A 14,749-nucleotide genomic window follows, 5' to 3' on the forward strand; every position below is an offset into this window, starting at 1 on the left:
ACATCAGAATAAAAGAAATATGCCATACAATGTACTACAATATTCTATAATGATAAATTATGATTACACCCATCTACTATCACATCAGTAGCAAATTAGAAAATGGATCTACGTAAAACACACATCAATATGACATCTTTTATATCTCTAAGTTTTAGAGTAATGACTATACACACTGTACAAACATAGAAAGATCTTTGAAAAATTCTGTATGAACATATGTCACTTTTAAATAGCACTTATTAATAAAATACAAAAAATGTTAAAATAGATATACTGCAATATAATCTTTTTTTTCTGATAGAAACTTTGTGCCCTGAAAATATTATACCTAACCTCACAGTGAATGAGGGGAAGCAACTATTTTAAATAGTTTAGGGTTTCACATCTATTGAAATAAGATATGTCATTTCAATATATTCAAGAGTAAAATCATCAAAAAAAAAAAAAAAATTATCAATTATCACCAAGTTCCAAAAATCACATTTCAGTAGGAATAAATACCTATTTCCAATGAAAGCTTCAGTAACACAAGTCAGGTTATTATATTTACTTCCATACTATACCTTAAAAGTAAGGATATATCAATGGAAAATATGCACTCCTTATAAAATAATTATACTATGTAATTAAAACAGCAATGAACCGATTGAATACAAGTACCTAATAGATTTCAAATTGCAAGATATAAGTACCCCTAAGGTTTAGTTAATTTCAAGGAGTGATTTTTAGCCAAATCTATCTTCATGTTTTACAGTACTTGGATAATTCTATTTAATGACAGTAAAAATCAACCACACCTAAATCAGTATGACTGCCGTCTAAGATAAGCTCCAAACATCATAAAAACTGCTTCCACAGGATAAGTCTTATTTGTAAAGGTAAGTAGTTAGTCACTAGACAGGGTTTTTGTTAAACATTTAGTTTTTGTGAAAAATCTAATTGGCTCTAAAACATATATACAACTGGATTTTTCTTTGTCTTCAATTGCAAAATGAGAAGAAAGGATATTTGAATTTTGTTCAGACCTGTGTGGAGGAGTCTGAAGAAATTTTTCAACATTGAAACAAACTGACAGACAAGATTGGTTGGCTAGCTGGTTTAACATTGACTATGGATGACTGGCATACAGTTACAAGAATACTCATTAAACCAAACCTTGATACTTGAAAGTTAGGCAACTTTCATAACATATACTTCTATGCAATAACAGAATATGAGATGGATTGGATTGACCATACAAATCAGCCATTGGTGTCAGTGCTGGGTTAAGTGAACTACAGTATATTGTATGCAAACAACCTTGTACATTTCATCTTGTGTCAGATTCCCCCACACTTCTGGGCCAAGTATACACCCAGGACCTAGAATATCAACTAAAAAAATTCACTATACTATTTAACAATTCAATCACCAGCAACAAATTACAAGACACGGTACAGAACTTCGTACAGTAGTCCATCAGAGTTAAGAGTTACTAAAATACGTTTACCACCTTTGAGGTGGTGAACTAGCAATACAAATCTTCACAGTATGCTCTGAAATCCTTAACATCAGAGCAATAAGAGGACAATCAACACTCAAAATACTAGCTACTTTTACCAACCATTAAGAGAGGCTTGGAAGCCATTCATGTTGAAAAACACATGTAATATTCTATATGATCACATCACAACAGTTTTACAAATACTTTTACTAATAAAGATATATCTCTATTTCTGTACAGTTTAACAATACATTGACTAGATTATAAAATATGTATATTTTTGGAGATTTAACATTTACTAAAGAATCAACATTATCAAACATTTAAATTAAATTATATCCGGCTTCAAGATACTATTTCACATGCCCAAATTTACAATGTTTTGTGCAAATAAAGTTTAAAATCCACATGCTGATTAGTCAAGTTTTTGAGATAAATAGCAAAATCTGAAACTTTACATAACAATCCACAAACAATGAAAAATATAACTTGATAAAATATATAATGAAGCAATTTGGGTAGACATCACTATATAAACTGCTTTGAGAGAAGCAACATGAACATCAGGTGAATAGAGAAATAAATTTTATTTTAAAAACTCCATTTCTGGATGTTATCTATGTATTATCATAGTACTGTACATGATATATTGAATATTACACCAAACATTATTTTCTATGATCTTCACATTTACAGCTTACACTAATTTGAAAATTGTGTAGATTCTGTTCAAAGACTGTAGGAGAGACATAGTAAGATACAATCCTAAGAAAAGTGAATGGTAATAATTCCTATTTATGAAAATCTAGAAGTTTGTTTGCTGAATTATTTCAGATAAATTCGGTATTATTGATAATGTAACATACAAAAAACATTACTAGATGTCAAGATGAAACTCCAAGACTTTACTAATAGGGGGAAAACCAACACTGTCTTTCTCTCTCAATTTCAAATTAAATTCAATATATGATTCAAGTGAAGAAAGTCGCTTCAGTGGCAGTTCCAATCTTTGATGGCCTAGAAATGTTTAACTTCTACACCTATCTTGTATATACAGTACTACTGTACATAAGTACCTATAGAAATTGCATATCTTTTGATTTTTATAAAGGAGCAATGGCCTTGGCTTTCAAATACTACCCTTTTGTACACATTAATCAGCTCTCCATTTGTTTAAAAATTCCTATAAAGCTGCAACATGAAAAATGTCTATCAAAATTCATCTGTACAGGAAGTTTCACTCACTACGTTAGTGGCTGATAAAAAAGCAAGTTACAAAAGCCATATCATAAAATCAATACTAGACTGCTTCAGGAAACTGTTTGAAGTTTTAATTAAGTCTCAAATTTATCTTCCGTCATACTTCATAAAAATTTTCCTACTTCTACGCAAGATAATTGCATCAAGTACAATTACACTGTAGTGTTGAATGTGCCTATTCCACTTCTTTTTTTTATATTATTACTGTAATTCATAACACTTTGTTACAGTATATTCTAGTTCCCCACAATTTGGAGTGGTGACAAATAACTACCAGACTTCATTGACCATACAATTGACAGATACATTTTTGAACAAGTGGCCTTCTCAAACTGAACCATCTACTACATTAAAAAATGGTAGGACCTTTTCACCAGTTTTACATCTTAAGGACAATCATCATAAATGTACAAAAAGAAAAGCTTGTACACACAGAAAATAGTTGATAAGATTTTATACCAGCATTTCGAATACCGAAGAAACAACTGGAAATGTAATGTTTAGGCAGCTTATAAAATATCGATTAGGTAAATCTTTTCAAACCCAGAAATGATCACTAATAAATGTAATTTTGGTGATGGCTGTAAACCATACTTGATTGCAAAATGCATAAAAAAAAAAAAAAATTAAGATTAATGCTCCTGACTTCTACAGACTAACCTTTTCAAGCAAAATTATAAGTCAAATTTGTAAAGCTAACATGACTGGATTTTCTTCAAAACAAATTTTTTAAATAGCATTAGCTGGCCTAGTAAAAGACTGCATTAAGTTTTAAAACTAAATAGAAAATGGCCAACTAAAGTTCTGTGTACTTATGCCTCTGGATTACACAAATTGTTGAAAGAAAATTATATCGGCAAAATGTAAATAAAATTCCATGAAACATGATGTAAAGGGTAAAAAGTCTATCGAAAACCACTAAATATGATACACCCATCCCTGAGCAACATTTCAAGTTTTCTCGCTACATAAGCTTATTTCTTTGATCCGACTCAGAGTGTTAAGAGTTCAAAAAGATAAAAGGTAGGTTTCACAAAATGTTTCATTTCTGGGTTTTTGTCACATTATATAAATCTAATATAAAAGATGTAACTTTTTCTGCACTTACATGAAATGACATAAGGAACTTAATTATTTTAAAAAACATGGGATCAATGATATGATGACAAGTTTAGTCCTTTGAGATATATGCAAAAGGAAAATAATCTTTAAAAATGTTGATATTGATGAATCAAATGGTTCGGCAAACCCACAGAGGACAAGGTTATTGTGAGAAGAATCCATTACAATGAAATAACATTGGTTGCTGAATTAACAGATATACACATGATAATGGGCTAAGAATGATCAAGGAATTAAAAGGAAAAAAGTTTTGTAAACCGATGTACAAGAATTCATGATAATTCTTTGTTTGAGAGTGAAAAGTCATTAAATTGCTGAGGTTTACTTCTCTAATTTCCTTACTCCTTTACTTGCAGACACTAACTTGAATTCAGCCAATAAAGCCACCCCAATCTAAAAAAATCTATCCAGTAGGAAGCCAAGTACAGTATTCAACATGCTGACTATACAGTGAATTTCCCTAAAGTATAATAAAATTATACGGAAATTCATAAACTTTCACATGAGACTTCAGAACCTTTCACTTTTTTGAGGGAGGGAGCATAACTGCCAAAATAGTTCCTTAGATGCTGGGCTAATGGACTTTTACTGAAACTCTTACATCACTTTAATTATCACTCCGAACAGCCTGCTGATTTTCTGTTATTTCTTTGTCAATTTTTCTCGAACTAGATGACTGTGGTCGAAAGTATATAGTTTCCTTATGTCCATCTCTAACAGAGGCATACCTTGCAATAGTAAACAAATAGTCACTTAACCTGAAAGTAAAAATGTTGTAAACCTAAGAAATGGAAACTGAAAGATAACTTTCAATAGAAACATACGGGAGAGAAAAATTGCTTTTAAAGAATGTACAGTTCAAAGAAAAAAAAGTACTTGATATGAATAGTCAAGACTTTTTTATAGGATTATTATAAAACTATCATTTTTTCATAGATAAAAGCCTCTTATTTACCTTTCTATTTAAAAGAAAAATGACAAATTCAGAGATAATTTTTATTTTTCCTAACTATACAAACCTTAGCTATTTAATATGGGGTATTACTTTCGGCGTAGCTGAAATGACGAGCCATTAGGATTTTAACGAGAGTTTACTACCCCCATCGCTAGTTAGCGAGGGGTAGCTTGCTACCCCCCCCCCCTCACACACCTGTGTGGTAAGCTCACTTTGCTTAGAGGTAGGACTTCACGGGGAATAGGGCTGGCGGGCAAGTTTGATTAAATAGCTAAGGTTTGTATAGTTAGGAAAAATACAAATTATCTCTGAACTTGTCATTTGTTCCGTAACTGAAACACAAACCACGCTATTTAATATGGGTGACTCAACCCTTAGAAAGGGTGAAAAAGTCCCAGCCATACTGGCTTTTGGCTTTGCCCTTGCCCGGGGACTCATTATCCGAGTTTGTCAGCACTCAACAATAAAGAGTCCCTGCACCTCGCTCGCACCTTGCTATGCAAGGGCTGCGGCCTACATAACCTGTGTGTGAAGGATTGTGTGTGACTTGTCCTAGGAAGTTGACCTGAAGTTCTTAGATGGAAAACTTTAGGCTAGGACTTTCCCAATACCACTTTGTCAGGGTATGGGGACGTGACAGTATTAACTTAATACTAGAAACACAAGGAAACATGGTTTACCTGCAGTGGTTTGAGGTCAGCTGTGCAGAGAACCCAGGATGCTGCTTTCCCCAAGAGAGGGGAGGATGAAGAAAAGAATATGGGCCAGACATACCTTTTCTTTCATGCAGACTAAGACCGGGTAACAATGCCCTCAACCCTCTGCTACTTGTCCATTAAGGAGCCTGAGGTTTAAACCAGCTGTTGTGCAGCCACCACAGGGCCGATAGAGAACGTATCGAGCCTCCTGTGGGTCACGTCTTGCAGGCAGTGGGCTGTGAAGGTCGTCTGACGCTTCCACACCCCTGCTTGTAGAACCTGCGTCACTGAGAAGTTCTTCTTGAAGGCCAGGGCGTAGCTACGCCCCTGACATCATGCGCTCTAGGGCGACATGATGGAGGAGGGTCAGGATTCAGGGACAGATGGATCACCCTACGAATCCAAGCCGAGATGGTATTCTTGGTGACCCTCCTCTTTGTTCTCCCAGTGCTCACAAACAAAGCTTGCACTTGGGGACGAATACAGCCGTTCTTTGAGATATAACCTCAGACTCCTTACTGGACAAAGTAGGGGATGGTCTGGGTCATCTGTTACAGAACACAGACTCGAAATCTGTGTCTTAGCCACAAACTCAGAGACGAATCTGAACGTTACCTCCCCTCATCCCCTTGCATGGGCGATGTCATACGAGAGACCATGAAGTTCACCGACTCGCTTGGCCGAGGCCAAAGCTAGTAGGAACACCGCTTTCCAAGTTAGGTGGCGATCTGAAGCCTGTGTAATGGTTCGTAGGGAGGTTTCTCATGAGATCTGAGAACTCGAACCACGTTCCATGGAGGAGGTCTGACTTCCGACTGAGGGCAGGTTAGATCACATCTTCGTATGAGTAGGGAAAGTTCCAGCGAGGAAGAAATGTCCACTCCTTTGAGCCTGAAGGCTAGACTTAAGGCTGAGTGATAGCCTTTCATTGCCGAGACTGAAAGGTGCATTCTTCCCGCAAATGTACGAAGAACTCCGCTATCCCTGGAATAGTGGTATCGATTGGAGAGATACCCCTTCACGACTCCAACCACAAAAAACCCGCCACTTTGCCTGGTAGATCCCTGCGGATGACCTACGCAGGTGTCCAGACATCCTGTTCGCAACTTGTTGCGACCATCCTCTCTTAGTGAGGAGATGCTGGATAGTCTCCAGGCGTGAGGTCGAAGCAAAGCTACGGCTTTGTGAATGATGTTGGCAGTGGTTGTCTGAGTAGATTGTGTCGTGGAGGGAGCTCTCTCGGTAACTCTGATAGGAGTTGCGGAAGGCCCGGAAACCATTCTGCGTGATGCCATAGCGTAACTATAAAGGGTCATCGAAAGATTGACCGATATTCTGGTCTTGTTGAGCACCTTCCTCATCAGACAGAACGGGGGAAAAGCGTACACGTCGGTGCTGTCCCACCGTTGTTGGAAGGCCTCTTGCCAGAGTGCCTTGGGATCTGGGACTGGGGGGGCAATACAGCGGGAGCTTGAAGTTCAGCCGGGTAACCCCTCAAAAGTCAGGACTTTGTTGGCTACTGAATGATCCAAGGACCACTCGGTACTAATTATCTGAGACGCTCTGCTCCGACTGTCGGCGAGCACATTCCCTTTGTCTGGAATGAAGCGAGTCGATAGAGGAATCGAGTGGACTTCAGTCTATCTCAGTATCTCTACTGAGAGATGGGATAGCTGCTTTGAGAAGGTACCTCCTTGCTTATTGATGTAAGCTATTACTGTGGTGCTGTAGCTCATCACACTACAGAATGATCTGCCAGGTCTTTGTTGGAACTGTTGAAAGGCCAGGAAGACAGCCTTTATCTCTAGCAGATTCATATGGAGGCACTTTTCCAACTCTGACCACAGGAATGAGGTACTGTGGTACAGAACGTGCCACCCCCCCCTCTTTTGTGGTGTCAGAAAACAGCATCCAATCCGTGGGAAGGAAACGAGAAGATCCATTCTTCTTCATAGGTTCTCGCCTGTCACCCACCACTGGCGGTTCGTCTGTTCCGCAGGATCCATAGGGATCATGATGTCAGGGGAATCACAGTCTTGATTCCACTAGGACCTGAGTCGCCCCTGGAGAAACCTCATCCTGAGGCGACCGTTGAGAACTAGACGAGCCAAGGGTGAAAGGTGACCGAGGAGACGTAACCACGATTGGGTTGGCAGCTCTTCTCATCTGAGGAAAGGGCTTGTGACTCTTCTCAGCCTTGCTATCCTGTCATCTGATGGAAGGCCTTATGGAGATTGGTGTCTATAATCATGCCTAGGTGAACCAGTCTTTGATTGGGCAGCAGAGCGGACTTCTCAAGACTTACCCTGACCCTTAGGTTCTAGCAAAGTCCTAGAAGTTTGTCTCGGTGTCAAAGAGGGAGTGACTCCAAGTCTGCTAGGATCAGGCCGTCATCCAGATAATGGAGGAGATGGAAGCCGATCCTGAGTGCCCACAAAGATATTAAGGTAAAAACTCTGGTGAAACACTGTGGTGCTGTGGAGAGACCGAAACACAGCACCTTGAACTGGTATTCCTTGTTGTCTATGCTGAATCCTAAGTACTTCCTTGAAGACGGATGGACTGGGATCTGGAAGTACGTGTCCTTCAGATCGAGTATACACAGGAAGTCTTGCGGTTTACTGCAAGATTGACTGTGTCTGCGGTCTCCATGCTGACCGGAATTTGCTTTAATCTGGGCCTCTGCCCACAGAGTTCACCCCCTAGCTGATCCCATGGCAAGGGTGCTAAATGACACCAGATTTGTCCTCAAGGGAGGTAGAGGTGTTATGAACAGGACGCGATATCCCTGACTGATTACGGAAATTGTCCAGGAAATGGCCCCGAGTTGCCGCAACCTGTCTGCGCAACCTTGTAGGTATCCCGCCACTGGCGGACATGCAGGGGAACTGGCAATCCTAGCGTTTGCGGCTTCGGCTGCTCCTTCTAGGATTCTTCCCTCCCCTAGGGGACTAATTGCCTTTCTTGTCCTTGACCGGAAAGGGCTTAGACCCTACTGTCTTAGCTGCCGTTGTTTTGGTGGGACGTGGTTGCTGAGGTGCTGGAGGTTTATAGGGCTTGAATGATAAAAGCCCCATATAGGAGGGAGTCTTGGTGACTTCCTACACCTCTCAGCCGCCTACTTCACGTCCTTAGGCTCAAACAGGTTCGTTCCCATAACGAAAGAATGTCTGAGCCTGTAGATTTTGGTGCTAAGGGACTCCCGTTACTGTCTTGGAGTCCTTTGACTCCCTCCCGGGAGGGAAGCAGGACTCCAACCACGACGGAGGCAGGCTCTTCTCCACCCCTATTCAAGAAGACTTTACCGCGCGAGGTGGGGGTTTCCCTTAATGGAGTGATTGGGGAACGTCTCACCTCCTGTGACTCTCCTGAGGGCGGGAAAACTTCGTCCGAAGGTGAGGGAGAAAAGTCTGAGGGGGGAGAGTGCCTGCCTCGAAGACTTACGAGGAGACAGCTTCGTCCTTGTAGAAGTTACCTTGTCCGAAACTCTTCTTTTCCTCATCGGAGGAGTGGCTGTAGCCAAGGATTTGTGGCTCAACTCAGAGAGAACAGCTTAAAAGCTTGTGCTACCGCTCTGATTAGAGTCCCAAACTAGGCTGCCGGCTGATGGCTGTTCTGTCAGACACTCCCTCTGGAGGAGAAGTCGCCTGTAAAAAGATAAGGAAGGCATGTCCCTGGGCCTTTTTGGAACCTTCCCCCCAACCGGCAAGCGCGCTGTTCTGTGCAGGGGGGGGGGGGGGGGAATGTGGCGATGGCGCCCTTACCGCGCGATGTCCGGCAGCCTCGCGCGGGGGAGGGTATTGGTGATTGCGCTAGGGAGCGTGCTGGCGCTCGCGTGATGGGGAATACCCGGGGGTCGCGCGCGAGAGACTGTCGAAGCGCTGATGCGGGTACGCGGGAGACTGCTGAAAACGCTCGCAAGCTTGAGCACGCGGGCGAGACTTCATAGAATGCGCAGGAATCATATTGATGTGCAGGATCAGAATAAAGAGACTGTGTGGACCAGAATGTTGGAGCGTGCTGCAGCGCGTACGAGTTTGTCGCGACAATCGGAGCGCGCGCACGGATTACCACCGGTGCGCGCAAGACTATTGGCGCGCACGCGGAAGACCATCGGTGCCCGCACGCGAAAAAGATCGTCGGCGCTTGCGCGCGTAAAAAGATCATTGGCGCTTGAAGATCGCCGGCGCTTGCGCGCTTAAGAAGATCGTTGGCGCTTGCGCGCTTAAGAAGATCGTTGGCACTTGCGCGCTTAAGAAGATCGTCGGTGCTCGCGCGTGTTAGAAGATCAGCGCGCGCGCGCAGGAAACCATCGGTGCTCACGCGCGAACGATCGTCGGCACTTACGCGCGTAGGAAGATCATCAGCGCTTGGGCACGAAAGAAGATCGTCGGCGCTTAAAGATCGTCAGCGCTGGCGCGCGTAAGAAGATCGTCAGCGTTGGCGCGTGTAAGAAGAATGTCGGCGCTGGCGCGCGTAAGAAGATCGTCGGCGCTGGCACGCGTAAGAAGATCGTCGGCACTTGCGCGCGAAAGATCGCCAGCGCTTGCGCGCGAAAGAAGATAGTCGGCGCTTGCATGCGTGCGAAGATCGTTGGCGTAAGATCATCGGCGAGCACAGGCGCGCGCGCTGCTAGTGCGCTAGGATGCAGGGTCAGCTGACAGGACGATCAGGAACTGGGATGTGTCCTTAAAAAGGGCGGTCATCCCCAGATGAGGACCGTAGGCAGGACTGCTTCAGAGTCCAGAGCCGAAGTCCTTCACTGCAGTGCAAGGTTGAGCTGTAGATCGGTAGGTCAGCTGGCTCAACACTGGAAGATCTGCTTGATACTCTGGGGAAGGGTCTCTATGAGAGACCTTTCCCGCGAACAGGAGAGGTGCCCTTTGTAAAAGAGACTAGGAGACACTCGCAGGCTGAATCACTGGTGAGCGCCTGTGTGCTATCTCAGGAAACTCCAATGATGTGCGCTGATGCGCATGTGAACGTTGGCGCGCAGTCCCTGGAACAGGATGTCTCTAGATGGCAGTCTCAGGAACAGCAGGAAAGCGCGCGAGCGCGCAGGAGAACGTTGGCAGGCAGGGGATACCTGGCGCTTAAGGGACTTATTCACAATGTGAGAAAGCCCCTTTTGCCCCGAAAGGACCGGTACCCGTTGGATAACGGGGTGCGTGGGCGCCCACAGCGTCAGCAGCCAGGAACGGAGACGGCAGGTCAGCAGGTCTAGGAGATGGCTGGTCTGATTAGGAACAATCCTCCGAAGAGGGGTATCTATGAGTGGCCTCTCTCGCGAATGAGAGAGGTGAACACTTCGTAGAAGAGACTTGAAGACACTGGTGATGGCGCCCCTTAGGGCCGTTGGATCAGCAAGCTGACCTATGAGGAGCAATCCTCCGAAGAGGAGTCCTTATGAGTGGCCTCCCTCGCGAACGAGAGAGGTCACAAGACTGATCCTGCAGCTGCTCAGCCCCTTGAGCATAGCTGCGTGTGCAACCACTCAGCCCCAAGAGCATAGCCACCTGAAGTTTTCATGCGCCCAGCCTTGCAACAGCTCAGCTCCTTGAGCATGGTTACAAGTGCGGTCGCTCAGCACCAAGAGCATAACCGCCTGAGGACCAGGAAAACCAATCCAGGAATTATTAAGGTATGAGAAGTTCCCCCTCTGCAGGGGGAAGCTCTCACACCTGGGAAGGGTACCTCCCTCGGATTTGAAGTTACCTACCCCTGGAGGCGAACCTCCTTAGCATTCTAAGATGAACTGAAGAGCTGACAGTTGTCACGGAAGGACTTCTAAGAGAAGGGAATGCCCATGACGATGTCCTAGAGAGACGGCAGCAACAGCAGACTCCCCAGGCAAAAACAGGACAGCTCTGCTTCGTTGGCACTCTTTAGTCAAACGAAGAAAAACTGCATAGTTAACTGGGAAAATAAAGTTAAATAATTATTTAACAGAAATTCCCCAGGGAGGAACTCCGAAGAGTAACCCCGAGGGAATAGCAAAACATAAAAATTAAAAATTAAGTATGCGCCCTCCTCCCCCACTGACATTCACGGGAGAAGGGGAAGGGCGGAGAACTTTAACAAAAATAGAATTATAACAATTATAATTATGTAATTCATCTAAGAATGATCACAAATAGTAAGAACCACTGACCCCCGAAGGGAAGTGTTCTCCACAGAGAAGCTGAAAAGTTAAAAATACAATTAGATTTCATTAAAAATAATTGAGACAAATAAACGGAATAGCAACCCAACCCGCAACGGGAAAGAAGCTTCCGTAATAGTACGTAGTAATAGTAAGGGGTGAACGACCTGGAGTAGAGAGAGACCGTAGTCAATCTAAACTCCCACATTCCCCTCGCTGAGAATCTAAGTTCCCCGTAGGAAAGGAGGAACAGCGAAGATAATAGATGAATGAAGAAAGTCCAGCGATGACGATTCCCCACGGCGGCCAAGTTAACGGAAAGCCGAAGGAACGACCGAAGGACCAAGAGGGAGAGGCCGCACCCCATGACGTGAAACCGCGGTGGCCTAGCACTACGCCGGTGACGTTGTCGTACACTACACACACAGCACAAACACTGAAAAGAAAACTTACTACATTTCTATACACAAATACAGTATATACATAAACATAAAGAATGTATATATATATATATATATATATATATATATATATATATATATATATATATATATATATATATATATATATATATATATATATATATATATATTACAAATAAAAGATTGGAAGTATGTTTAGAAGTAGAAGGATGGATGTATTGGCCTTGTGTGAGACAAAGATGAAAGGAAAGGGTGAAGTGATGTTTGGTGAAATGTCTGGTAGAGTGTCTGGGATTGAAAGGGGAAGAGCGAGAGAGGGTGTGGCGTTATTGCTGAGTGAATGGATGACAGGTAAAGTAGTGGAATGGAAGGAGATATCATCTAGGTTAATGTGGGTAAGGGTTAGGTTGGGTAGGGAATGTTGGGCGTTTGTCAGTGCGTATGGGCCAGGTAGTGAGAAAAGTGAAGAAGAGCGGAATGAGTTCTGGAATGAATTAACTAGGTGTGTAGAAGGACTGGGTAGAAGGAATTATGTAGTTGTTATGGGTGACTTAAATGCTAGAGTGGGCGCTGGAGAGGTAGAAGGTGTCATTGGAAAGTATGGCGTACCAGGTGAAAATGAGAGTGGTGAGAGACTGGTAGATATGTGTGTTGAACAAGAGATGGTAATAAGTGCTAGCTTCTTTAAAAAGAAAGATAAAAATAAGTATACATGGGTAAGAGAGGCAAATGGAAGAGTAGTAGAAAGGGCATTAATGGATTATGTGTTGATAACTAAAAGAATGTTTGGAAGATTGAAAGACGTGCACGTGTTTAGGGGTATGGCTAACAGTATGTCTGATCATTTTTTGGTGGAAGGAAAATTAGTTGTAGCAAAAGAGTGGGGGAATAGAGTAGGTGGATGTAAAAGGGAGGTAGTGAGGGTTGAAGAGCTAATAAAACCGGGGGTAAAAAGTAAATATCAGGAAAGGTTGAAAATGGCATATGACGAGGTGAGAGTAAGAGAAACTGGTAATTTAGAGGAGGAGTGGAAGTTAGTAAAAGAAAATTTTGTTGGGATTGCAAGTGATGTATGTGGCAAGAAGGTTGTTGGAGGCAGCATGAGGAAGGGCAGTGAATGGTGGAATGAAGGAGTGAAGGTAAAAGTGGAGGAGAAAAAGAGGGCTTTTGAAGAATGGCTGCAGAGTAATAGTATAGAGAAGTATGAAAAATATAGAGAGAAAAAGGTGGAAGTAAAGCGCAAGGTACGTGAGGCAAAGAGGGCAGCTGACCTGAGGTGGGGTCAGGGATTGGGTCAGTCATATGAGGAGAATAAGAAGAAGTTTTGGAAAGAAGTGAAGAGAGTAAGGAAGGCTGGCGCAAGAATTGAAGAGACAGTGAAAGATGGAAATGGAAGGTTGTTAAAAGGAGAGGCGGCAAGGAAAAGGTGGGCGGAATATTTTGAAAGTTTGCTGAATGTTGAGGATTATAGGGAGGCTGATATAATTGCTGTTCCAGGTGTTGAGGTGCCAGTGATGGGAGATGAGAATGAGAGAGAGATTACAATAGAGGAAGTGAGGAGAGCACTAGATGAAACGAGAGTAGGAAAAGCATCTGGTATGGATGGTGTGAAAGCTGAGATGTTGAAGGAAGGGGGTGTGACTGTACTTGAATGGTTGGTGAGATTGTTTAATATGTGTTTTGTGTTGTCAATGGTACCAGTGGATTGGGTTTGTGCATGTATTGTACCACTATATAAGGGTAAGGGAGATGTGCATGAGTGTTGTAATTCAAGAGGTATTAGTTTGTTGAGTGTAGTTGGAAAAGTGTATGGTAGAGTATTGATTAATAGGATTAAGGATAAAACAGATTTTTACAGTTAGGCAGATATGCGAGAAATATTTAGCAAAAGGTAAGGAGGTGTATGTTGCGTTTATGGATCTGGAGAAAGCATATGATAGAGTTGATAGGGAAGCAATGTGGAATGTGATGAGGTTATATGGAGTTGGTGGAAGGTTGTTGCAAGCAGTGAAAAGTTTCTACAAAGGTAGTAAAGCATGTGTTAGAATAGGAAATGAAGTGAGTGATTGGTTTCCGGTGAGAGTGGGGCTGAGACAGGGATGTGTGATGTCGCCGTGGTTGTTTAACTTGTATGTTGATGGAGTGGTGAGAGAGGTGAATGCTCGAGTGCTTGGACGAGGATTAAAACTGGTAGGCGAGAATGACCATGAATGGGAGGTAAATCAGTTGTTGTTTGCGGATGATACTGTACTGGTAGCAGACACAGAAGAGAAGCTTGACCGACTAGTGACAGAATTTGGAAGGGTGTGTGAGAGAAGGAAGTTGAGAGTTAATGTGGGTAAGAGTAAGGTTATGAGATGTACGAGAAGGGAAGGTGGTGCAAGGTTGAATGTCATGTTGAATGGACAGTTACTTGAGGAGGTGGATCAGTTTAAGTACTTGGGGTCTGTTGTTGCAGCAAATGGTGGAGTGGAAGCAGATGTACGTCAGAGAGTGAATGAAGGTTGCAAAGTGTTGGGGGCAGTTAAGGGCGTAGTAAAAAATAGAGGGTTGGGCATGAATGTAAAGAGAGTTCTATATGAGAAAGTGATTGTACCAACTGTGATGTATGGATCGGAGTTGTGGGGAATGAAAGCGATGGAGAGACAGAAATTGAATGTGTTT

At 42.7% G+C, this 14,749-nt stretch overlaps 1 protein-coding gene across 1 annotated transcript in view; it reads right to left on the reverse strand.

Moving 5' to 3' along the window:
• Positions 1 to 126: 126 nt before the first annotated feature.
• Positions 127 to 14,749, reverse strand: part of LOC137642453 (corrinoid adenosyltransferase MMAB-like) — a 99,571-nt gene continuing 84,948 nt past the window's right edge. The window contains exon 7 of the mRNA XM_068375017.1: positions 127 to 4,626. Within this exon, the coding sequence (XP_068231118.1) occupies positions 4,476 to 4,626 (151 nt within the window). The 3' untranslated portion in view covers positions 127 to 4,475. The remainder of the gene's footprint in view (positions 4,627 to 14,749) is intronic.

This window comes from Palaemon carinicauda, chromosome 6, assembly GCF_036898095.1.
Source record: "Palaemon carinicauda isolate YSFRI2023 chromosome 6, ASM3689809v2, whole genome shotgun sequence".
Classification (NCBI taxonomy): Eukaryota; Metazoa; Arthropoda; class Malacostraca; order Decapoda; family Palaemonidae; genus Palaemon; species Palaemon carinicauda.